General features: G+C 37.7%; 1 protein-coding gene across 2 annotated transcripts in view; it reads left to right on the forward strand.

Annotated features, from left to right (window-relative positions):
• The window catches only part of GRID2 (glutamate ionotropic receptor delta type subunit 2), a 1,115,417-nt gene that overhangs the window by 611,107 nt on the left and 477,733 nt on the right, over positions 1-26,577 (forward strand). For both annotated transcript variants that reach the window (XM_081332056.1, XM_081332057.1), the window contains exon 3: positions 15,281-15,565. In XM_081332056.1, the coding sequence (XP_081188182.1) occupies positions 15,281-15,565 (285 nt within the window). The remainder of the gene's footprint in view (positions 1-15,280; positions 15,566-26,577) is intronic.

The raw sequence follows: 26,577 nt of genomic DNA on the forward strand, positions 1-26,577 counted from the left end.
TTAACATTAGACCAACAGTCAAGAAGTTAGCAATACCGCAATCAAGGAACTACCAACTCAGCAAAACTATCTATTAGTAAAGAGCAGCCTAATCAAGGAATCACCAAGAATACTCCCACCAACACTGACAAGGCATATCAGTGGTATGTTAATAGAAAGCAAACTCTATTCCCTCAGGCACAAATGATGTTACCTAGTTTGGTAATGAAATGTCTGCAAAAGAAAAAGTTCAGAGAGCACCAAGGTTCAACCCTGAGTTACAAATAGTTTATCAGTCAAACAGATCTGAGGCAATCTAGTTTGATGCTCAACTGGCAGTAATACCTAACAGAATAACAGAGTTGAAAGGGACTCTGGAGGTCTCCTGCTATAGCATTTTTAACAAATGGTTGTCCAATCTCCAGTGCTGAAGCACCCACAACTTCTGAAAACAAATCGTTCCACTGGTTGATTGGTCTCAGTGTTAGGAAATTTCCCTTTAGTTCTAGGTTGCTTGTCTCTTTGTTCAGTTTCCATCCATTGCTTTTTGTCTTGCCTTCTGGTGTTATGGAAAGTAGGTTGACTCACTCTTCGGTGTGGCAGCTCCTCAAATATTAGAACACTGCTATCATGTCACCACTAGTGCTTCTTTTCACTAGATCACCCAATCACCTAATCAGCCTTGGTTAATCTGGAAAAGTGTAGAAGGGTCACTTCTGGAAAATACACGGATTTTATAATACAAAATACAAGACATCCCAGGATTGGGGGCTAGATTGGGAAACTGAAGAAAATATTTTTTAAAGAACCACTATTTTTGAATTAAGTCCAGAAATGGGCTGACAGCAGTAGAGCTGGCATATTGACATAATGGGTTCGTATTAGCTAGTCCCACAGAGAAGTCTAGCTGCTCAATTTTGAACTAACTAAAGTTAGTGGACCGTTCTCACAGGCAGTCCCAGTGTACAATGCATTGGGATAACCCAACTGGAAAATTACCAGTGTTGCAAGAGGGAGGTAAAGTGCAATGAGGCTTGCAAGATTGATATCAGCTCCTTCAGGGTAAACCAGATCAAAAAATAGACTCCACTGGAAGAAATGAACTATACTGAGATAGGCTACAATAACAGAATCTTGCAAGCTTGGTTGCATTTTCTCTTCCCTATCTCCTCCTTATTTCCCAGGGAGTCAGGGAGGAGCCAGTCTGCATCTCTGCTTAATACTGCGTTGTTTCTCAGAATTTAAGGGATGTTTTAGCTCTCTTTGCTTATATAACAATTCCTGCCTATCTCCACCAAGGTTATCTCCTTGATTGGCTACACAGGGTCATGAAAGTCATATCTGTTCCATCCAAACTGAAATGCACCTAGAATATACAAAGCACCTTACTTCAAATCCACAGTCAAGAAGCAGGAGGATATTTGTTAAGACTCAAGCCAGGAGTCACAAACATATATTGTTCTAAGATTTGTCACACACAAGAAATTTCAAGATGGCCAGGATTGCTACTGCAATTATGATGTGTCATAGGCTTCCTAGTTAGCAGGCTTCAAAAGAGTATTGACTTCCACCAATGTCAACCTAAATTTAAGTACCTGCAATTTAAACTATCTTTTATGTAAGTGCATCCCCTTTAGTTAAATTAGATATCATTAGCAGACCAATTTTATAGCACAATTAATCCACTATTGCATACCTGGAATAAGGGCATTGCCTTTCTAAACAGTTTGGAGGCACAGTCTTCCTGCTAAATTATGGCAGCTGGTGGTTATTTTTAAAAGTATGCTATGGGGATCATATTCTAAGGATGATGTAAGATTTATATAACTCCTCTTTTATTTTACTAATTATAGACAAATTCACACTGAATCTTGGTGTGATTGTTAGGAAAGCTGGACACATGGGAATTCTAAATCAACAATCCTTTGCTCAGTTCAAGATTTTCAGATTGTGCCTTCTGTAAACCATGTATGAGATTTCTCTGGCTTGTGCATTGCACGAACCCAGTTAATTGTGTGTGTTTTTTTAAAAAAACTGATTGCTTAGTCTTTCTTTGTCTTAAATCACAAATCATTCATTGCAAGACAAATTCTTAGGGTAATAAGTTTAAATTTGTGATGCTTTTCAAAGACTGCCACAATCTGACATAATTTTGAAATAGATTATAGTTGGGATTCATGGCCAGAGATAGATCAGAGAGATAAACCTAACCAAGAGGACAAGCAGCAGCTAGATCAAAACATTACAAGCAAATACAGAGCTAAGTAGAAATTTGAGTTACAGGGTGGTAACAGAGAGGGTCAAAGAAAAAAAAAGTAATGATAGTAGACAATAATCATATTGCAAAGCAGTACTATGCAGTAGAATAACCAGTACTTGGGTATCTTTATACTCAAAATAATTTATCAGTTCTTACATCATTTCAAGATGTACTACAGCCAAACCAGATCTCCCCCAACCTCTTGCTGTGTCTTTCAATTTTTTAGTTCCCAGATGTATGACTTGGTAAAATGTTAGAAAAGTCTTTGAGAAGTCTATAAGTTCCTGGATTCCCTTCCCTTCCTCCTCCTTCTTCTGATAAGGACCCATTTCATCTCTTCCAGGTTCTCAAGAATTATAGTTTAATGGTCTTGCAATCACTTCTACTAGTTCCTTCCTTCCATTCAGAAGTAATTTGGCATTGGAGATTTAAGTTTATTTAAATTATTGAAGTATTCTTTTATGCTCTCACCAATCCTGAGCAGTTCTTCTTCTACTACTAGCATAAGGCTATCCAATACAGGAGTTTGTTTCCCTTCTGGGTAAAGACAGACATTAAAAATGTGTTAAAATATTTTGCTTTCTTTTCATCACATGTGGCCAGATGACCTCTTCTCCTTTGATTTGTAATAGACCTACTACTTCTTTGTCCTTTTGTAACTTTAGTCTGAATTTGGCCCATATTCCTTTATGCCGTTGAGAATTTTTTTAATGGTTAGACTGCAAGCACTTAGAACTATGATTTATGACCAATTAATGTACTTACCAAACAAGTAGAGAGCCAGTTGGTGCAGTGGCAAAGGCATCAAGCTAGAAACTGGGAGACTGTGAATTCTAGTCCTTGGGCACAAAACCAGCTGGTTGACCTTGAGGCAATCACTTTCTCTCAGCTATGGGATGGGGGCTATGGCAAACCACTTCTGAAAAACCTAACCAAGAAAACAGCAGGAACTTGCAGGCAGTCTCAGAGAACTGGACACAATTAAAGAACAACAAGAAAAACAAACCAATAGGTTACATACTGCGTTAAACTGTGTGAACATTTGCAAAAGTGGCATGGTATATTTGTAACAGTAATGCAATTTTATATGTCTTACAGTAGGAGTAGGAAACTGTGGTACTTCACATGTTGCTGTATGTCAAGCATCCTTACTGTTGGGCACACAGCTGAATGGTTGCGATATATAGCCTGGCATCATATAGAGATCCACAATATCCCTAATCCAACTATAGGGTTTGGCATGCCCTATAGCAGGGGTCCCCAACCCCTGGTCTGGTGACTGGTACCAGGCTGCAGCATGCCCGCAACTGGGCCACACAAACAAGCAAAGCCCCATCCGTGGGATCCAGGCAGCACATAAAACCATGCCCCCTCCAGTCCACAGAAAAGCTGCTCTCCACGTAACTGGTCCCTGGTGCCCAAAACGTTCTGCCTGAATAAAGTTTTCAGGTCATCCCCGCAAGTGGAAACAACTCTACCCAAGTCTTGATTCAAAAGAGGTTTCCAGATGCAGACGTAAAACATTGGGTTCCATTTGAGGATCAGAAAGATTTGTTGCTTGATTCAAAACTAAAGATCCTCAGAGCTAATTCCCTTTTGACTTTTACAGCAAGGGATGATTAAAGACCATCATCAGTGAGTCCTGATGTGCCAAGTTATTTAGCATACATGCTTTTACTCCGTAGAGGTGCATAGCAATGAGCAATGTGTTTACTGTGGGCATAAATAATCTTCCTTGTCCAGGATAACTAGAAAAAGAATTGTACCTGAGACCTTAATGTGACTCCCATTTCCTTCCTTTCCTGATTTGATCAAGATAAAAGTGAAAGAAACGCATATAGAATTTTAGCCTTTGGAATGCAATGCCATTAAATGATGTCAGGCATCCTTCTTTCACCCTGGAGTATTTAATGTTAAACTACCAGATGAACTTCACATTTATATCATTGCCACCAGTAGTTCAATCCTAATTTATTCTCATATATTTTATACAACCCATAAATCTATCTTTAATGGTTCTAAAATAGTGTTTCAATGGGATTTCTCAGCGGTCTATCGCTGTGAATATCAGCAGTAGCCTGAAAGAATGCTTGCTGAGTGCTGTAGATCATTTATGTGCAAGGTGCATCTGGAGGGAAGTGATTGCTATGTTCAGCTTAATCCATGCTCTAACTTCACATATGGTACCACTGAGAACCACCAAGGAGGGCTAATATCCTGCATGAATAAAGTATGCAATTTAAAATACTCTCTTGGCTTCTCTATTCTACGAAATGATTTTTTCGGACAGCAAAAATAGATAAAGTGTAATCGAAAGTATGTGTGAGGAGGAAAGTGTTTAAATAATCTAATGTGCAGAGGTTAATTAATCTAAATCAAACTAAATGCCTCTGGAGCAAAAGCCCTGATTCTTGTCCAATGGTTGGTGTTTGGTTTCTTCTAAACCTGGAATTTCCAATTTGGGATTTTGGTTGATTACCTCCTAAAGTCATACAATTCATGACCATAATAATCTCAATATAAGACACCAAATTTCATGTATTAGTGAGCCATCTGGATATCTGGATGAACCTCATTCCAGGCAGAAATATCTACATATTTCAGGAATATAGTAAGATATAGGATCAGTGTTAAAAGCAGGATTATCTACTGTAAAATTTGATTAGAGGTCTGATTATACATGCATATGTCCATGCATGCTTATATATGTAGTTTTGGGTAATCATTGAAGTATTCTCAAGAGACTAATTCTCTATGATTTACACAGAAAACGGATCAGTCTGCACCCTGGCCATGTTTTTACCAATTTCAAACCTTGATCCTATTCTCGAAAATAGCTTTGTAAAACAGATACCCTTCTCAGAGATAACAGAATTGAAATAGGAATTGAATAGTTTTATCTTTTGTTTCTTAATTATTAGCAGTGTGTTATTTTCAGTGAACTGTTTGTATACTGATTTTTCTTTCTTTCTTCTAGCTTAATCATAGATAAAGAAAACCTTGTTCTTGTTAGCATGCTTTATCAAACTCAATTCATTAAGCTTAAGCTTTCCCGAATTTTCTTAGAATACTTGTATGTAACTTGTATGTATTCTCTCTCTCTCTCTCTCTCTCTTTCTCTCTCTCTCTCTCTTTTCTCCCCTCCTCCCTGTGTGTCTCTGTGTGGTGTGTTTATCTCTCTCTGTCTTTGTGTGTATGTATATTATTTATGCTTTTTCTTGCAGCTTTCTCCTACTCTTGCTTGTTTTGGCATGCAAACTGTCTAATGAAGTGTTCATAAACCTGTTTGACAGGGAATGTATTGAAATGCCAGCTACCAGCTATTCTGTGTACCAACATTACGCTGCAATACACTACAAGCCCACTGAATACAGTTGGAGTTAGTTGTGAGTGCAGTAATACCTGAGTTCTGAAAGGAGGTTAATGATACGAGATATAGTCCTACTCAAATTTATTTCTAAAATACTTCCCCACAGTAATAATGAAGAAGAATGGCTATTCCCAGATAGATTATATGTATAGAAGTAAAGATGAATAAACATAGAGACGATAATAAAATAATCCTATTTACTTATTTGATTTTTCAGAGAAGCAGAGACCATTTAAATAAGGTAAAGTGTATTAAATATTAATAAGTAAACTTAATAACAATTACATATGTAAAAGGGAAGACAATGTAATGTCATGTAATACTGTGCTGAATGTACAGCATCATTGCATCATCATTTGGAAGGCTACTAGATCAGGGGTGTAGCCTCGCAACATCATATGACATGTTGCGATGTATTGTGACTTTTTTTCCATTGCCAGCAATAGGGTGGGCGCAGTTTCATTATGATGCATCCAGCCCACAGGACGGCAGTTTGACACCCCTGTACTAGATCAAAAAAGATTCTAGGTAGTCTAAAGTCTAATAAGAATATACAACAAGAAATAACAACACATTGACAAAATAGGCAACACGAAATTTCAAGACATCATCATTAGACAAGGATTAAAGTTCTAATATACCTACTTGAAAAGGTATTCCGAGAACTTAGTTCTGAATGGATATGCCTTGCTTTTGTTGTACATTAGTTTAAACATTTTTAAGGCTAAGTTAAAGTATTGAAAAAATTCTTACTTCTAAGTAAACATATATAATATTTCAGTGTAAAAATGAAAACCACTACTTTGCACTCCATTTTTGGTAAAAGAGAAGGGAGTATATAGCTTGCATAATTCAAATCCCTTATTTCTTAATCTGTGTGAAGAAAATGAATTGAAAGAGCATTTTTTTCAGTTGAGAAGAGTGGAAAATGAGATGGGGTCAGAAGAAAATCAGCAAAATTAAATGCTCCTACATCACTTCATCATTTGAAAATAGCTGACAACTCAAAACCCAAAGAATAGGTCGATGAGCCAATTAACATTAACCCTCTTTACTTCCTGGATTGACAATAATCCCATCAACCCCACTCTACCTAAAATGAAAATAAAATAATTGATAACATCTTGCTAGTCAGGAAACATGTTTGTTATCTACATTTATCTACTTGGAATGACCTGGGTATAGATGATAGATAAAAGATAGATAGAGAGAGAGAGAGAGAGAGAGAGAGAGAGAGAGAGAGAGAGAGAGAGAGAGAGAGAGAGAGAGAGAGACAGAGACAGAGACAGAGACAGAGAGAGACAGAGAGAGAGAGAGACAGAGACAGAGACAGAGACAGAGACAGAGACAGACAGAGACAGAGACAGAGACAGAGAGACAGAGAGAGAGAGACAGAGACAGAGACAGAGAGACAGAGACAGAGACAGAGAGACAGAGAGACAGACAGAGACAGAGAGAGACAGAGAGAGGTAGGTAGGTAGGTAGGTAGGTAGACATACAGGCAGGCAAGCAGGCAGGCAAGTAGTCATGAAATGCTTCTATGAGGAGAAGCTATGTGAATGAAAGTTGACTGTAAAATACATAAATAACAGTATGGAAATCCCCTAAAGAACTCCTAGCCATGTAGCTATGTTTTGTCTACAGTACTGGTTTACAAAGCCCTTGTGATATGAAAAGGTAGAATAATAACATATTCAGCAATTTTGTAACTAAGCGCTTTTCCTAATAGCTTTCACCAAGATTTCATATTGCTAAGATGACTCTGTTGGGAACAATCCACTTCTGAATAATGTATACATGAAGAAAGAGATAACCTCCAGGATCAAGATGCTGAAACTCCTGGGGCGAAAATAATAGTCGGTCAAGGCCTAGAAGCTGGGAAACAGAGCAGGGCAAGAATGTCTACCAGCGGGAAAACAGAGCACCCACTGAGGCTTCAGAACTGCAACAGTTCAAAATAATGTCCCAAACTTTGCTATGCTTCCCAATAAAGTGAACCAGTGCCTGAAATAAATTGATTCAGTCTCCCAAAACAAATTAAATTGTGATAATATTCTATCCTGGAGAATATTAGAATGTACCAAAGATGGTACAAAACTTCATTGGGAAAGTGCCTTAAATTGCGGCCTGCAAGATAATTAGAAAAAGCCATCAGGGTAGCATTTCAAATGAGAAGAAAAAGCCATGTTTTCTAAGCCACCCTTCCAAGTTAAGAGTCACTATTTTCTTGTAGGCTTCATTTCAGCACTGCCAATCATTTTGTGAGGAGGAATAACTTCAAAAAAGGAATTCGATTTACATTTGAAAGTTTAGGGATCGAAAGGGAGAAAAATAAGTGTTCTACTTCCCTTAAAACAGAGTCCTCCCAACTACCAAACAGCAAGATCTTTCTGCATTTGTGTGGATTGTGAATCTGTTAGGGGTGACAGAAGGAAGTTTACTCAAATTTTATACTCAGGCAGGAGAAATTGGCAAAAGGAGAAATCAATTACCTCAATCAATTATATAAAAAGATATCCTTTTAAAATCCTGGAGAGAGAGAAAGACTTAAACAGGTCTAAAGGATAATATACTTTCTTTTTAGGTATCTTTGCTAACTGTTACGCCTTATCCTGGTAAGCCATTTGGAAGAAGATGGCAGCCATGGAGATTATGAAACAAATATTATGGAAGAAGCTATTCCATTTGCCCTGGTTACTAGGTGGTCAGCAACACACAGTGTTCTGTACCAGCCTGCTACCGGCCCTGCAGAAAAGGCAGGGACAACCCCTTTTACAAGAAGGCAAGAGGCTGGAATTAAGCCTGCCAAATTTATGAAAACAAAAACAAACAGAACAAGACACGAACCAAGAAACAGGAGCTTTTCAAGCAGTTGCCTTCAACAAACCAGCCCTCCCACGCATTCCCCTTTTATACAGTTCAGGGCGTGGCTTCTCTCTGCCTCCTTCCGAGGTGCCCCATTGCCTTCCTCTGTTTACTCCTGATTGACTGCCTCCTGCGTCGGGCGTCCTTGAACAGATCCAGCTGTGGGTCATCTTCATCCACACTGTCAGGCTCACACAGCTGGGTCTCCATCGTGACCAGGTGGGAGGGGCCTGGCTGAGGGCTCTGCGGAGCCTCAAGGCCATCATCAGCAAGCTCTTCAACACACCCCTCCTCCTCTGAGTCGTCCGACCCAACTGCCGAACCCACAGGCTGACCCTGAATCACAACACACAGGCAGATTTTGCACATGGGTAGGATGGTAGCCATTTTGTAAACTTTGCCCAGCTCACATTCCTAAACAAATACATATAGCATCCTATAATTCTCTTCCACCTAAAACATCAGTCCACAGCCACTTCACAGAAGGTTATGGACTGTAGTCTACCATTCTGGTTGACTCTAGGTTATAGACAAATTTGCTTTTCAGGGTCCTAGTCTAGGGCTAAAATATAGTGACTGGTCCAAAGCCACTGACCAGCTTCCAAGCCTAAGAGAGGTTCTGACCAGATCTTTTTTTTGCTGTTATCTTAATCTTTTCTCAACAAAATCTACATATTCATAGTTCAGAGAAATTTGTTTCCTTGGTTGTTCATTTTCAGTTCAGTTTGTTGTTACAAAGTTCTGTCAGCAGCAGAACGTCTCTACACAAAAAAATGTACCACACATCTCTTGTTTTTTCTTTCAAATTATATTTTTTTTCTTCTCTTTGATCATACAGAAAAAGTAGACTTTCTTCACACAGCATGAGTTTCTATTCTTCAAATGGGACACATAAAAGGGGCAATGGCAGTTGTTTCTTTTATGAGAGCAACATGCAACATTTGAATACAACACTGAGAACAAAAATATATGAGTATTTATTATAAATTATAATAAATCCAGATAAGATACAGATTTCTCAGATTTTTCTTGAAGCTGCCCAGTGTTGGAGTTTAGTATCTAAATAAAACAGGCTTTTGTTTTTAAATACATATGGTGGTCACAGAAAATGGGTAGGTTGACACACTGCATTAAGTAGTAACATTAATGTCTGGATTTAGTTAATGCAATTTGTAAACTCAGCCAATTGTGTATTCGTAATCAAGTCATTGTTAATGAATCACAGTGTAGTGCAATGTTGAACCAAGTTTAAAAATATTGACTTGAGCTCTCCAACTGCATGCAGTAGCCATGTCTTTTTCTAATCTAACGCCACAAGAGGTTTTCAAGAAATGTATAGCACATTCCTTCAGCGATGCCTCCGCTCCCTGATAGTTCAAGAGTGCTTACTCTATCATGTGAAAAACCTCTTCTTCCAACTGTAGCTGCTGTTAGCCCAAGGGCAAGAAAGACACATTCCTTAAGGAGAGAACAGGAGTTGGGAGGCAAAGAGGCAGTGTTATGGAAGTGTTTTTCAGGTTAGAGCAAGGTGTGATCATTGTGAAAAGAAGAGAATAGGAGGAAGGAGAGTTATAAAACCAGGAGCAACAGAAGCCATGCCACCTATCACATTAAGGAGATACCTTCCCTCTTCTTAGTATGCAAGCAACTTTTCACTGTGGGAATTGCAGGATTTTGTTTTTATCTTCTTCCTTTTTCCTCTTCCCTTCTTCCCATCCCATTGGAATTCCCATCCCATTGGCACTGTGCACTGTTATTAAAGCAACCTCTTCTTGGTACACAAGATCCAATACCATATGAAAAATGAAGGTTTGGAGGGCCTTCTGGCAGCCTAGTTACAATTTCACATTCTGATGTGAAAAATTCTAAAATTCAAATTACTATATTTGGCAGAGGCTGAGTAAACGTATATTAGCTCCTCCTTTTTTGAGAAAACTACTATTGAACTATTGTTAAAACCATTGATCAACTGTACTAGACTTACTTTTGTGGGCCAAATGGTAAATCTGATCTCATATTTTAGACAAATGAAATTGTGTTTTACGTTATTTTTAACCATTTACATTATGTTTACAACTGAACCAGTTAGAAAATATTTGAAATTATTTGATTGTATTTAGGCTTAACTTAGGTGCTGTATTAACCCTAAAAAATAAATTTAGTCTAGGCTCAGCACATTGGGCAAAAACATCCCTGTTTTTTATCCTGACACTGTAGATCCAAATGTTGATATTAGTGTGAATATGCTAATACTGCTGCAACATGACAATGAAGTAAGAACTATGGGAAGTTAATATTGAGGGCATGTTAATGTAAGCTGAGTTACTAGATGCTTCATCTCCCAACTGTCCTCTTTTTATGGAAAGTTCAAATATGGTTCCCCAACTGACTCAATATAATTTAGTCCAATTACTCTATCAGTAGTAAAGGAAAAGTCAATATTCAGAGTATATCTTTTTAAAAAATTAATAAAAAATATTTCTGGCTTTGAATTAGTGTTGCATGTCTGATTCCTGACTCAATTCCAATCTTTATTTAATTTTCTTCAACCCTTGCTGAATTTATGAATTTTCAACACACTCTAAATTTTCTAAGAAATGAGTGAATGCCCATGACTAGAAAAATATATGCATCTAGTCAAAGTTGACAGCATATATACACACAGAAGAAATAGTTTAATGTAACAGTTCATTAAATGTGTAGTTGCTAGCATTGAATCTTGAAGAACAGTGCTGATGGCTAACCATAAATTTGATATGAAAATTCTTGGATACTGTACAAATCCTCTGAAAAAGTTGTATTGCTTTCTCCTTCAGCTTTCAACTTCATTACAAAGCCAACAAAAACACTTTACCATTTTCATATTTCTCACAGGAGTAATATGTCAAAATTATGGGTTTAATCATTATTAATTCCTTTGATATTTATCAACTGCATTAACATTAATCATGATAAACACTTCTAGTATAAATGTGGATGTCATTAATATAGCACTTCAAGTGTTTGTACTGCTGCTCAGCCTTCATTAACCGGACCATTAGTTGCAAGGTGTTAACTTTTTGCATGAAGAACACCGTGTTTCTTATAATGATACTTTGATGTATTTTTAAAGTCCTGTGGATTCTTCTCTACTGTGCTTTACAGTACACTGTGCAAAACTTCAAAAGAATGTCTTGCTTCAAAACAATAATTTCCTTTAGGATGCTTTGCAAACCAAGGTGTCTTTCTATTTTTAAAAGTGAAGTTTCTGAATTGCTTATAGATTGCTAATTTTGGCATATCCTGTAGCCATCCTGAAGCTCCTATGCACCTGTTTTGCATGCATCCCTACTAAACATATCTGAGGAGTTCCCATAAACTAAGCAAACTATTATCACCAAACTTTGAGGAAGCAAATATTATTTCCTCCAATACACAAAATACCTTGCCAAGATAACAAGAAGCCATCTTGCACATGCTTTGCACACATGAACTTAACTGTATAACATATACTGCGTACAAAGATCAGACCTGTGCAAATCAACCCTGATTTGATTTGAATTGAGAATACAAGAGTCAAAATGTGCATCTAAATGGCAATTAGAGCCAATTCAAGAACTGTTTCAAAAGAAAATGTATCCATAGGCTTTAATGGGGAAATTTCCAAACATGTGAATTGGTTCCAGTTTTTTGAAAATATGGAGGTTCGACCTGTAAAAAATGTTAACACTGCCAAGTTTTACAACAATACTAATGAACAGTACAATACCTTCCAAATTGTCTGGCAAAAAGCTCACAAAAAAGTGCAAAAAGTAGCCTACTTCAATTAAAAATATCAGGTTTGAAAAATAATATTAAAAATAAAGTTTTCTCTTCTTTTTCAACTTTCTTTGGAAGAATCCCCTCACTCCCCACTTCAGTGGGTGGTAATTTGAGGATACATTGGGAAATTTCCTAGATAGAATTAAAAAGTATATCCACTGTCTTGTCCTTATAGAGTGTACTTAAAGATATTGAGATTCTAGAAGAGTGCAGAGAAGAGAAACAAAGATGATCAGGGGATTGCAGGCTAAAACATATAAAGAATGGTTGTTGGAATTGGGTATGTCTAGTTTAATGAAGAGAAGGACTAGGGGTGACATGATATCCAAAATCTCAAGGGTTACCACAGAGAAGAGTGAATCCAGCTATGCTCCAAAGCACCTGAGAACAGGACAAGAAGCAATGGGTGGAAACTAATCAAGGAGAGAAGCAACCTAGAACTAAGAAGAAATTTCCTGACAGTTAGAACCATAGATCAGTGGAACAACTTGCCTTCAGAAGTTGTGAATGCTCCAACACTGGAAGTTTTTAAGAAGAGACTGGACAGCCATTTGTCTGAAATGGTATAGGGTTTCCTGCCTTAGCAGGAGGTTGGACTAGAAGACCTCCAAGGTCCCTTCCATCTCTTTTCTATTCTATTCTAGTGGTTAGCTATGATGCTTGTTCTGACCACTGGGTTTTCTGGCATGCCAGGAAGATTGGTGGCATAAATGATTACTAAATTGATGTTCTCTGAAAAAGAAAAAGAAAACATCATGGGCAAGGTTTGTTTGTCAATTTGTTATTGCTTAGTGGCCATATTATTTGTTAGAAATTTAGGAGAGGAAGTGAGAGCAGGAATAACACATTGGGATAGAATGCCACAGAGATAAGCAATCCTGAGAATTTGAGCCAGTGAACGGTTAGCCTGATGTCCATTTCACTCATCGTCAAGAGATTTAAACCTGTTACAATCGTGCAACATGAAGTATATTTAGAATATTGAGATCCCAGTTGGGTTGACAAAGCCAGCAAAGAACTGTAACATTCTATTAGTACAACAGAGAGAAAAGTAAGGGCATATGGCTAGATGTGCTAGCAAAGTTGATGACTGAGGAAGTGAATGGAGCCAAAGTAACCTTAGTCTTGCCACCTCAAAAACAGCTCCATTAGGCAAAGAATGTAATTAAAGAGATAAATCCTAATGGACAACTGCTTACATCAGTATCAAAGAGGCTGTCGTAACATTCAAGATCTCCTCACTGTTCTTCATATAAGGAATTTAAGCTGCAATGTTCTATTTTGCTGAAAGCAGTAGAAAAGCTGTTGAATCTTCAGAATGCTTCAGGAGTCCCTGGATTTCACTTACTGCTTTGAAGGAAGTCTTCATTTTGATCCACAGCTCTGCTTTAAGGAGATGAGATGATCAGTGTTTCTTTGAGACAAACCAAACAAAGCTTCCTAGAATGCAGCATTCCCCCGACTTGGTGCTCTTCAGATATGTTAAAAGCTGCATGACCTGGCAGCTGGGAGTTGATGAGAGTTGTTGGCTGAAGCTTCCGGAAGTCAGAAAACTGAAAGGTTAATGTACAGTAGATGAATACTGTCCACTTACATACTTTCATGGGCAGAAATTATCAGGGCTTCTAAGTAGAAGTTCATCTCATGAATGAAGGCAAATATATGTATCCCAGGATAATGTTGCAGGATCCAATCTGGGTCATTCACTAGGACCAGAAGCTTAGTCTTCTGAGCTTTTGGCTCATGCTGGAGCTTCTTCTATGCATCGTATTTATGTGGTGCCTGGTTGGGTGTGCCTACCTATTGGTTGATTAGGGTGTTGATGGCTGACTATTGGTTGTTGATTCTTTGTGCTGCCAAGTCCTCAGTTCCTAAGTACCTGATAAGCTGATGGTAAATCAGCATTACTGTTGACTTACAAGAGGCCAGTTTCCCAGGCTTCACTCATTTTCCTAGTTATCTACAGAAATTTTTTCTGTACATAGATTCTGATAATTGGAGATGCCAGAATTTAGTTCTTGGGACATCACAGACAATATATTGGAATCCATTGCCATATGTGAAGAAAGATTTCATGACAGAAATCAACCATTTATTGAACTTAAGTTCTTTCTGTCTTTTTCGTGTTGACTCTCCCATACTTGACTCTCCTACAAGAACATTCACCCTGCTCTCCCGCTCCTTTACCAATAAGAAAAGCACAACATTGAGACATATAGACCTGCACTACCACTTAACACAATACAAATACACAGGATGTCAAAATCATTCCTCATGGGCCAATTTCACTGGCTATCACACCCAATACTTTTTAAAATGGAGTTATACCTGAAGCATTTGAATGGCCCCCTATGGACAAACAAAAAAGGCAGAATGTAGGTGAAATATGCTGCCTTGTGTTTGTTGTTGTTGTTGTTTTCGGGTTTTATTTATTGTACCAAAGTAATTTAAGTTTTGGTTCTTTCTTGATGAAGGTGCATATATTATATTCCACTATGAACCATTATTCTTTCAAAATCTCTCCAGATATAATACAAAATATCTCATCTCCCAGAGCTGGTATGTTGACTTTGAGCTGCATTTATCTCCCCTGTAACTCGGTTTAATTTAATATGGGGTTCTATGTCTAATATCTATCTAGAGTCCTCCAAAGATAATATTTATGGAAGTTGCTCCTTGTCTGGCTCTCCCCTGTTCCCAGGCTGTAAAGATAGGCACCATATAGGGCTCATTAACAATAATATGTTTGGTGGTTTGAAATGGATGGACAAGCCTCTTGGCTTTTTATGGCACCATGCTGATTTTAAAACAAGCCTGTTTTCCAAGAGGACAAGATACATCAAATTGATGGAAACTCTAGCCTTTCCTTGCTCGACTGAATCCGTTGCATGTCGACTTTCACTACTTTGTGTTTGCAGGATATTTGCTTTTTTCAAAGGAAAAAAAAAGAATATCTCTTATGTTCATCTTGTCATCCTGACTCTCATTTGCTTTTTGTTTTGCAGCCTGTGAACTCATGAACCATGGGATCCTGGCTCTGGTCAGCTCGATTGGTTGCACATCTGCAGGATCGCTGCAGTCTCTGGCAGATGCTATGCATATTCCTCATCTCTTCATCCAGAGGTCAACAGCTGGGACTCCAAGGAGTGGCTGTGGCACTACAAGGAGTAACAGGAATGACGATTACACACTTTTTGTCCGCCCACCTGTCTACATCAAGGATGTCATCTTGAGGGTGGTCACAGAATATGCCTGGCAGAAATTTATTATTTTCTATGACAATGAATATGGTGAGTATTTACTGTCTCTGTGTCTGCATAAGGGTCAAAGTGCTGTTGTACAGTGTAGATAATGCTATTAAGTGCGATAGCATTAAAAGCTTTGAATTCTTCCTCTAGATTACCTTCTTCTCTAAGCATTCAGTGACAGCATTAGCATTTCATGTAATCCTTAGGCTTTAAAAAGAAACAAAAGTAAAAAAAACCCTCCATTGACTTTGGTGGCTTTGCTTGATAATATCTTTGAAAAATGCTCAGCTAAATTATTACAGGTTTTTTTTATGAGCAACACTGATATGCTCACTTGAGCCCCTTCTATTCTATGCAAGATGGGGAAAAAACATGTGGAACTGACCATAGCATATATTTTTTTTAAAAAAATTGACATTAAAAGGACATTTGTGAAGTTGATATAACTGATGCAAGATTACCTTTCACTTGCCTCACACCTTGCCAACTTTTATGAAATGATGCTGGATGAGGAAGAAATAGAAAAAGAGTATGTTAGAACACTACATATATTATGCATATGCATCTCATATAGAACTTGAAAAGCAAGAACTTAAAACAGTAATGAAAGTTGGAAGAAAATTGTTGCATGACATGAATTTCAACTCCATTCTCTTGTTCTTGGTCTCCCTCGCTGCTGATGTCATTTTGATGTAGGCATTCTCATAATGTCATAGCACTATCAATATTTATATCAATTCATTCAGAAGCTTTAACAGTGTTGCTTTTCTCATTCACATTGAGGATGTAATTTGGGCTGCCTGATATTTATTTATTTCTTCAACTCCTTGGTTTTATATCCTGTCTCGTATTAAACATGCCTTCTAATTTGCCCCTACAACACAGAACCTGGAGGTAGAAACCTAAGAGGTCTTTATCAGCCCAACGTCAGACACTGGGTTGCACGATTGAGAATAACCTTGAATCTCAGTTTCTCTAATCCAGGGGTCCCCAACCCTGGGTCACTGGATCAGTACTGGGCTGCAGCATGCCAGCAACCGGGCCACACAAACAAGCAAAGCCCCATCCACGGGATGCAGGCAGCACACAAAACCCTGCACCCTCCGGTCCATGGAAAAAACCTCTCTCCACGGAATCGGTCTCTGGTACCCAAAAGGTTGGGGATCTCTGCTCTAACACCTACACCAGTGTTTCCCAACCTTGGCCACTTGAAGATGTGTGGACTTCAACTCCCAGAATTCCCCACTCAGCATAGCTGACTAGGGAATTCTGGGAGTTGAAGTCCACACATCTTCAAGTGACCAAGGTTGGGAAACACTGACCTACACAACACTGATATTCTACAATACAAGTTTTTCATACCCACTTGGTATACTCCAAATTGTAACTGCCAGAAATGTCTAGAGTAGGAATTCCATGGGAGGAAGGAGCACATTTATTTATGTATTTATTTATTTGTTTGTTTGTTTGTTCGTTTATTTATTTATTTATTTATTTATTTATTTATTTATTTATTTATTTATTTATTTATTTATTCATTCATTCATTCATTCATTTATTTGTGGGTGCATACCTTCAAGTCACCCTTGATTCCTGGTAACTACATGAACAAGCCCATGTAATTTTTTGGCAATATTTTTTTTATAAGTAATTGGTCATCGCTACCCTCCTAGTGCTAATGGAAAGCATAAAACATTGTATCCTCATACCATCTCATTGTAGAATTTCTTTTCATGCCTGGCCTGCAGAAATCTCCCATTTAGAGCAATGCTGTGGCGGTGACTCCCTCTTTGGATTAGATTGTAAGTTACATCATTTTCAGTGCTGAGTTGTCAGTGATGGATGCAATAATAAGCAGGGTATATATTTTTGTATAACTTCAGCCCAAATAATGATTAAAAGAACCATAAAAAGAAGGAAGCTAGCAGGGATGCTATTCAGGGCATATGTAAGACTGAGTGTGGCACTCCAATGCAAGTGCTGAACTGCAGCTCTTGTTATCTGCATAATAGATAGGCAGGTATAAAGCACACTGAAAGTTCAACCACAATTGAAATACTATGGTTTGCCTGTCTTTGCATTGTGTACGGTCTGACAAATATGGCTGGAATGAGCTTTCTGTGGAATTGAATCTCTGACTTTAAAGAGCAGCTCATTCCCTTGAGACCAAAGTAGCTGACTGAGAAGTCTGCAAAAATTGGATGAGAGCTTTGAATAAATAATAATAATAATAATAATAATAATAATAATAATAATGATGATGATGATGATGATGATGATGTACAGTTGATTGATATCACTGTACCAGGAGATGCCAGAGTCAAAGAAAAAGAACTGGAAAAAGTTATGAAATACCGTGACCTGGCCATTGAAACTGCACGATTATGGATGAAACGTGTAACAGTGATACCCATTGTCATCGGGGCACTGGGAACTATGTCCAAAAACTTTGCAAAATACATCAAGAAATTGCAGCTTCCTGCAATAACTCCAGCAAAGCTACAAAAAACTGTGCTACTCAGAACATCTTACATTTTAAGGAGATACCTGGTTGATACCTAGGATGCTGGCAGCAACCCGTGTCAACCATTAGTGCCATTCAATTTGAGTGTTCAGTTGACTGAGTTTCATGTTTTTATGAATAAAAGTTTTATAACAACAACAACAACAATAATAATAATAATAATATAGTACCAATAGCAGTAGGTGCCTTGGGTGCAATCCCAAAACAACTGGAACACTGTTTGAACACCATTGGTATTGTCAAATTTTCATCAGTCAATTGCAAAAGGCAGCTTTACTGGGAACAGCTTGCATCCTGTGATGATATCTGTAACACCATCAAACATCCAGATCTGCCCATCCCAGGTCCTTGGTAAGAACGCGATGGGTAGACAAAAATGCCAAATGTCTGAACATCTAGCTGGCAGTGTGAATAATAATAATAATAATAATAATAATAATAATAATAATAATAATAATAATAATAATAATAATAATAATAATAATAATAACAACAACAACAACAACAACAACAACAACAACAACAACAACAACAACAATAAAACAATAAAAAGCAGGTGCTAAGCTAGGCTAGAAGTGAGCCCAGCAAATGTAAGATAGTGGGGAGGTTATATGACATGATGTTCTATTTGAGATAAAAAAGTGTATTATTGCATTCCTGTTTCTGCTATGAATCCTGAGAAAGGGAACTCATCAGGCTACCCGGATTAGTTCATAGATTTCCTAACAATCTGGAAGCATGTGGTAAGATGCTGGTCTATCAGTTCCATATGTTTTGCTGTTTTGACTTTTGAGTATTCAGTTAGGTGTGGTGTGTGATGTAGCAGCAGTGTAATTATTTCTGAGTTTTGATCTGAGTGTTCTGATCAAGCTAGTTTTGGCTTGATCAGTGCGAAGAGAGTTGTGATATTAAAGGATATCATGATTTCATTCTCTGTTTAATCTTTTTTCCTCAAGTCATTATAATGTTGAGCTGGTGAAGTATTCACAGCCATCTATTAAATATCCAGGTTTCTTGGCCATTTTTTTTGGGATAGGTTATATGTAGAAGTCTCTGGTATCATTATAATGCATCGGAAAAGGATGTCAGGTTTGTGTATTTTTAGAATCCATAGAAACATGGGACAATAGGACCATTGCATTTGATCTTCTGTTTCTCTTGTCTTCTGATTTGCACTGAGTGTTCCTGATTTCATTATCTATTTTTTTCAATAGGGTTAATATTTACTGGAATACAGTTTTCTCTATTGAACAATTAATTTGCATTTGTAGTATATTATGCTTATCTATGATGACCATGGTACACCACTGTGTCCTTCAAGGCAGGCAGGACTGGCCTTCATTCAAAGATTGCCATGTAAACACAACTAACAGGGGCATAGATCTAATACATACATGGCTGTATTCACAGCTCCAAGATTCTTATCCACTTCCTTGTGGTTTATAGACTCAAACTCTTCTCAGATAACAATCCAGACCATGCCTCAATCACTTCAGCAGGACCTGTACAGTCAAAGTCTAAGTCTGGGCAAATCCAAGCAATTTTATCATTGGATGCCTAGATTAACTCTCACTGTGGTCCTTAAGATGTTCCACCAACTCTTGGTGCCTTGGTGGAGCAGTGGGCTAATGCCTCCTTAAGTAACACCAGCTGCCTGCAATTAGTGCAGGTTCGAGTCCCACCAGGCTCAAGGTTGACTCAGCCTTCCATCTTTCCGAGGTAGGTAAAATGAGGACCCTGATTGTTGGGGGCAATAAGCTGACTTTGTAATAATGCCACTTGGGGGGGGGCAAAAGCCCTAATAAGCAGGCATATACATAGAATGAAGGCTATTGCTAAGCACATTGATTTGTGCTTTAGATTGTAAGCCTCCCTGAGTCTTCGGAGAAGGGTGGGATATAAGTGGGATTAAAAAAAAAAAAACCCTCTTCCATCCCTAAGAGGGAATATATTTCCTAAATATCAGCTGCCAGCTGATATTCTGCAGACTGAAGAGTAGAACAATAATTACACTTTGCTACTCTTCTTGCCACAAGCATAATCCTTATTAGAAATAAGCATAAGGTCTTTTTAACTAACTTATTAATAAAAATATACTTTCAAATTAGGAATGTCCACCAATCAAAAATTTTACTTTGGTTCCTAATCCAGTCATTCAGAACATTACACACTTACTGTTGAGATGTGATATCCTAGGTGGAAGGAGATACTGAGAGGAAATAAGCCATCTTTAAGAATTTTTAGGACTCCATATGCCTGCTTGGAGAATTGGGATTAGCGACAGCAGCTACTACTCCTTGAATATCCAATATTCAGTAAAGGCATCTACTAAGTTAATGCCAATTCTGAAATGAAGCCATTCTTAGAAAGCACTGCTGCTCTTACAAAATGCAACAAACCTTTAGGAGCATTTCTTTCCAAAAACATTTAGCAGGGGGTGGAAAGAAAGCCAATGTGGAATTATTCCTTGGTAGAAATATTATTTCCATTTTTTTTCCATCTGGCATTTCTTTTATGTGGAAGAGTTGAGAAATACATTTTGGAAATACATGGTTCATTTACTGAACTCTGGCTTGTTTAACAGTGCTTATTGCATGATCAATATTGACAGAGTTTGCCCAATATGCTAAATTATACACAATTATTTTTAAAGGACTGAAATTATACAATATACAAAGCAAAGAGTAAGAAACCATCTTTTTTACTATCTAGGAGATTCTCAGTCTGTTACCAATATTTTGGGCGGACTCAGGTTTACTTTGAAAAGTTTGAATGTAAATTATTTTAAATGCTGTCTGAGTTTTGCCTAAGTATAATTATCAACCATATTTTGAATCCTGTGCTCCATTTTTCCCATATTTGTTTATTGTACTAAAATTAAGCACCATATACTTTCTCCTTATTGTTACTGTTTGAATCTGAACCTGGCTTTTCCATTAAAAAAAACTATTCCTCCTGCAATTCCATTTCTGCTGCAGATTGCCTTACAGTGACCCACTCAATGCAAGTGCATAGGAAGACATTCTGTTGTGTCTTATATGTACTGCAAGTACATTTTTTCCTCACATTTTTAATGTTTTAATTATTATCGCTATTCATCTATTATTCCAGCATTATTCCTCTGTCCTGTTCTTAATTCTGGGTGGCTGAGAGGTACAGAAAGAGAGAGAGAGAGAGTTCTTTAAATCAGCATCTATTTCTAGACACCAAATAGATATACATATTCATGGCGTTTTTTAGGCATGACACACAAGTGGTTGTTGTCGATTTCTTTCAGGTGTTTTTTTCCCCCAGAATTCCAACAATGTCCCAATATAGCCTATAGTCCCTGGTATTCTCTCAACTGGATATTAAATACATGGGGCAATCAGGTTCTATTAGATATAGAACTTGTTAGTTAGTATGCAGCATTGCAGGCTAACTCTGCCCACATTCTGGAGTTTGATCATAATGGGCTCAAGGTTGACTCAGCCTTCCATCCTTCCAAGGTTGGTAAAATGACATAAAGGACTTAGATCGTTGGGAGCAGTATTGTAAACCACTCAGAAAGTGCTATAAAACACTATGGTGCAGGATATAAGCCAAAGTGCTATTGCTATTACTATAGATGTTGCTGAGCTGGTAGGAAAGAGAGAGAAAATATAGATTGAACTACTTTTTTAATAATCTAAGGAATTATATTTGAGGTTCATTTATTATAATGTAACCCTTTTGCCCATATTATTTAATATCTCCATTTAAAAGGAAATACATAATATTCAATAATGATTGAAATTATGCCTTCCAATATACTTGCATGCTAGAGGTAAGTAACTTTCTGAAATTTATAATGAATTTCAATACAACAAAGCTGGGCTGGAATCCAGATAAATATCATGCTAATCCGAAAACCTAACATTGAACAAAGGCACTAGGCTCATTTACATATCCATTTATCAATGTCAAAGGTTTTAAGTTCAACACACTGGAATTGCATTTGACTTTTATCTTTACTATCAATGATTGCCTTTCATTAGAGGAATGATGGATCATAATTTGTATTTGGAATTATGTATTTCAGCAAGGCAGAGAGTTATTTGAATTTTCTCCTCTTTGTAAAATAGCCCAAATTCTTTTTGAATGCAACTGACCCTATTCATTTGATTTATTAAACTAGTGGCGGGAGGAGATGGACAGGCCCTATTATTTCTCATTGGTAGAAGCCAGCAGTTCATTTACAATTCTCATTCCAACAAAGAAAATAGCAGCTTTTCAAAAGAAGTTATTATTTCCATATAAGTCCTAATTAGAGGGTTGAGCAGAAAATGATTTTGAGGACTCACTTCGCATCCACAGATAAGCTCGTTCATGAATTGATTACACATTTGCAATGAAACTTAAAATCTAATGGAGATGGAAAACAAAACGACATCTCATAAAACCGGAGCATCAATTTTAAATGAGAGCAAAGTGCAGTGCAGCTATATGCTGTATAGTTTGCCCAAATGTAGCTGATTTTTCTAAAACAAGTAAGTGGCCTGGATGCATGGTAGAATTATACAGCATCAGAACTATGGAATGAGAGAAGTGTTTTGGTTCTCCACATAATTTCCCCACCTTACATCGCTATTCAAATGGAGTGTACTTCCTGTTTTCACAATTGAAACAGCATCTAGAGCTTGTGGAGTCTTTAGTGGTCTCTGAGCTTCCTTGTTTGTTTGTAGATGTTTGGTTACCCAACTAGATAACATATTCAGTCCTAGAAGGGAGTTGGGTTTCCTCTTAGGAAACCATTTGTCTGAAATGGTATAGGGTTTCCTGCCCGAGCAGGGGGTTAGACTAGACGACCTCCAAGGTCCCTTCCAACTTCATCATTATTGTTGTTATTATTATTATTATTATTATTATTATTATTATTATTATTATTATTATTATTATTATTATTATTATTATTTGCCCTATCAATGTCGGTGCAGATGTTGCTTTCTCCTTGGTAATTCCTTGATTAGGCTGTTGTTTACTGCATGGATTTTTAATTTTTGTATTCTAATTTTATTGTGTATTGCCCTGTTCACCGCCCTGAGTCCTTCAGGAGAAGGGCGGTATACAAATTAAATTATTAAATTAAATTAAATTAAATTAAATTAAATGTTTGGTGTTAATGTTTAAACCCTGGATATCTGGTTGTTGATCGCTGCTTAGGAGTGTTCTGATCTTTTTCTTTCCTTTTAGCTTTTTAAATAGGGCTTAGACAGGCAAAAGAAACAAGGGTATCTTTACATACACATACTGTTACCACTCCATATCCATTGTGTTGTCAGAATGCATTTATTTATTTGCATCCTGCCTTTATTGTTTTTACAAATAATTCAAGGCTGCAAATATATTCGCCACCTCTTTGTCTTCCTATTTTCCCCACAACAGCAACATTGGGAGGTTGGGCTGAGAGAGAGTGGGCTTTTGTGGCTAAGGTGGGACTTGAACTCATAGTGCCTTGCTTTCTAGCTTGGTGCCTTAATGTCTGAGGGGATTCCCAGTCATCCAGGTCATAGCTGTCTCAAAGGTGCTTTTTTCAAAAGGCAACTGGACTGTGTTTTTTTTTTTCTTCCTTGAAGAAGAAAACGTTTCACTTTTCATCCGAGAAGCTTCATCATTTGTGATGGTGGGGGGACAGAAGGATAGGTACTGATAGTTGAGACTGGATGGTGGAGGTAGGTTCTGATAGGTGGTGTGTGTGTGTGTGTGTGTGTTTGTGTGTGTGTGTGTATGTGTGTGTGTAAGGACTGGATTTCTTTGCAGTCATCTGGTCATTAGTACTCCCTCTGAGAGCTGTTGAGGCCTTAACCACTAGCTGTTGGTGCCTAAACCACTGGACCAAACTGGCTCTACAAATGGCTGAACACAGAACATTGATTTGGTGCAAAGCCATAGATCATTACAATATGGGAAGGAGAAAAGTTTAAATGTTACTGATACCCAGAGTTCAGCATTTTTTTTCTGATTCCAGTTGTCTCTGGGTAATTTCACCATCACCTGCTAAAATCTCCTCAATATCTTCTGTAAGAGAATATCTAAATAATGGCAGGATTCTTTTGTATTGTCTCATGAGATTTTGAAATTTTCAAAGTTCTCAGCAGGTACATGGCATCCATTAGCACCCTGTTGCTAACCCAACTATTATCTTTCTAATAAGAGACAGAATGTTATACTGAATAAAATGAACCAACCCTGGAGAAAATGAGAAATGAAGTGGTTATTTGCATACATGCCTAAAGAGTCATCCAGGAGCAGTTTTAATGTACCAGCTGCTTTAATGACTTGAAAACAAGTGCTACATTTTCAGCTTCCATAATCAACTTCTGAATGATTTGTAGAGCCATAATCTAAATTATTATATGAAAATGGTATACAGGCCTATGATGGGCAAAACTTCCCATAACAGCAGAAATTAGCACTGTTAAGACTTACTGAGTAGAATCTGCTGGTTTTTCCTCAAATGAATAACAGAATAACAGAGTTGGAAGGGACCTTGGAGGTCTTCTAGTCCATCCTCCCAGCTCAGCCAGGACACACTATATCATTTTAGACAAATGGTTGTCCAGTATCTTCTTAAAAACATCCAGTGTTAAAACATTCACAACTTCTGAAGGCAAGTCGTTCCACTGATTAATTGTTCTCACGGTCAGGAGATTTCTCCTTAGTTCTAGGTTGCTTTTCTCCTTGATTAGTTTCCATTCATTGTTTCTTATTCAGCCATCAGGTGCTTTGGAGAATAGGTTGACCCCCCCCTCTTCTTTGTGGTAGCCCTTTAGATGTTAGAACACCGCTATCATGTCACCCCCTAGTTCTTCTTTTCATTAAACTAGACATACCCAATTCCTGAATCCATTTTTTCATAGGTTTTAGCTTTCAGTCTCCTAATCATCTTTGTTGCTCTTCTCTGCACTCTTTCTAGAGTCTCAACCATTTTTCTAATCTCCTGGTGACCAAAACTGGATGGAATATTCCAAGTGTGGTCCAAAGCATTATAAAACAGCATTAACACTTCGCATGATCTTATTTTACCTCTCTCTTAATGCAGTCTAGAACTGCATTGGCTTTTTTGGCAGCTGCAGCACACTGCAGCCTCATATTTAAGTGACTGTCCATTAGGACTCCAAGATCCCTCTTGTTGAACCTGGTACCATCTACTCTATACTTGTGCATTGAACTTGAACTCTAATAATGCCTGCCAGATAGGTGAAGAAAATAAGCAAAGCGTGAAATCTATAAATACATTTTCAACAGGAGAAATTACTATAAATCCTATCATTTGAAAGAAATGTGGAAAGCATAAGTGTGTATGAATCAGCTGTAGTATTTTCTTCCGTAAATAAGAAAGGGGAAGAGAAAGCGAATGGAGTTTTTAAGGAATACCTGTGATAGGAATTGATTTCAGAATTAAACATCTAATAGGCTGCAAAGGACAAAAACTTCGAATTTTGTTTGCTGATTTTCAATTTATGATGAGGCTGGGAGATGGATCACCGGAGCTGTAGTGTCTCTTTAATATTATGCTGTGGATTATTCAGTGGATAAGTTTGTTTTCCAGATGTACTCTCCAAGAGCCTGTTTGTGCTCTCTTTATGCTTGGCAAGAACTCTTGAATTCAGAGTTTTTGCCATGATTGTTACTCCTTCATGAAAAAGCCAATCGTATAAACTGCCTTAATTGTGCAATTTGTGCCATCTTACAGCTCTTTAAAGCAGCTGCTTAAAATTTTCCTGAGATTGTGTAGACTTCTACCTTCTAACTAGGAAATCTCAGATCTCAGTAGCTTAATAATGATGTAGCGATTTGACAAGTTACAATACTGCTAGGGCATTTGAGGTGCAACTGTCTGCAACTCCATAAATCAAATATTTTCCTAGGATAGTGTTGGCAGACAGCTCTGCAATCCAGGGAAAAGATCCAGCTGCTTTTAGGAACTGCATATGGATATTGTGTCCATACCTCTGCACATTCTGAATTCATTTAGGAGCAACCCGCTTCCCCCTCCCCCCCCGCTGCAAACTCCAGAATGATTTTTGGGCAGCTCACAATACAACAAAGAAAATAAAATGCATTAGGATTGTAAAAGACAAAGCCAACAAATAAAATAAAGGTATGAGATAGAACCAGATGGTGGGATAACAGAATATCAGAGTTGGAAGGGACCTTGGAGGTCATCTAGACCAACCCCCCTGCTCAAGTAAGAAACCCTATACCATTTCAGACAAATGGGTGTCGAATCTCTCCTTAAAAACCTCCAGTGTTGGAGCATTCACAGCTTCTGGAGGCAGGTTGTTCCACTGATTAATTGTTCTAACTGTCAGGAAATTCCTCCTTAGTTCTAGGTTGCTTCTCTCCCTAGTTAGTTTCCACCCGGTGCTTCTTGTCCTGCCTTCAGGTGCTTTGGAGAACAGGTCGACCCCCTCTTCTGTGTAGCAGCCCCTTAGATATTAGATATTGGATAGCTATTTTTTGCTATCGTTGGATAGCTACTTTTTTGTTTATTTTTTGCTTTATTAAA

The sequence above is a fragment of the Vipera berus genome (genome assembly GCF_964194415.1).
Source record: "Vipera berus genome assembly, chromosome: 7".
Classification (NCBI taxonomy): Eukaryota; Metazoa; Chordata; class Lepidosauria; order Squamata; family Viperidae; genus Vipera; species Vipera berus.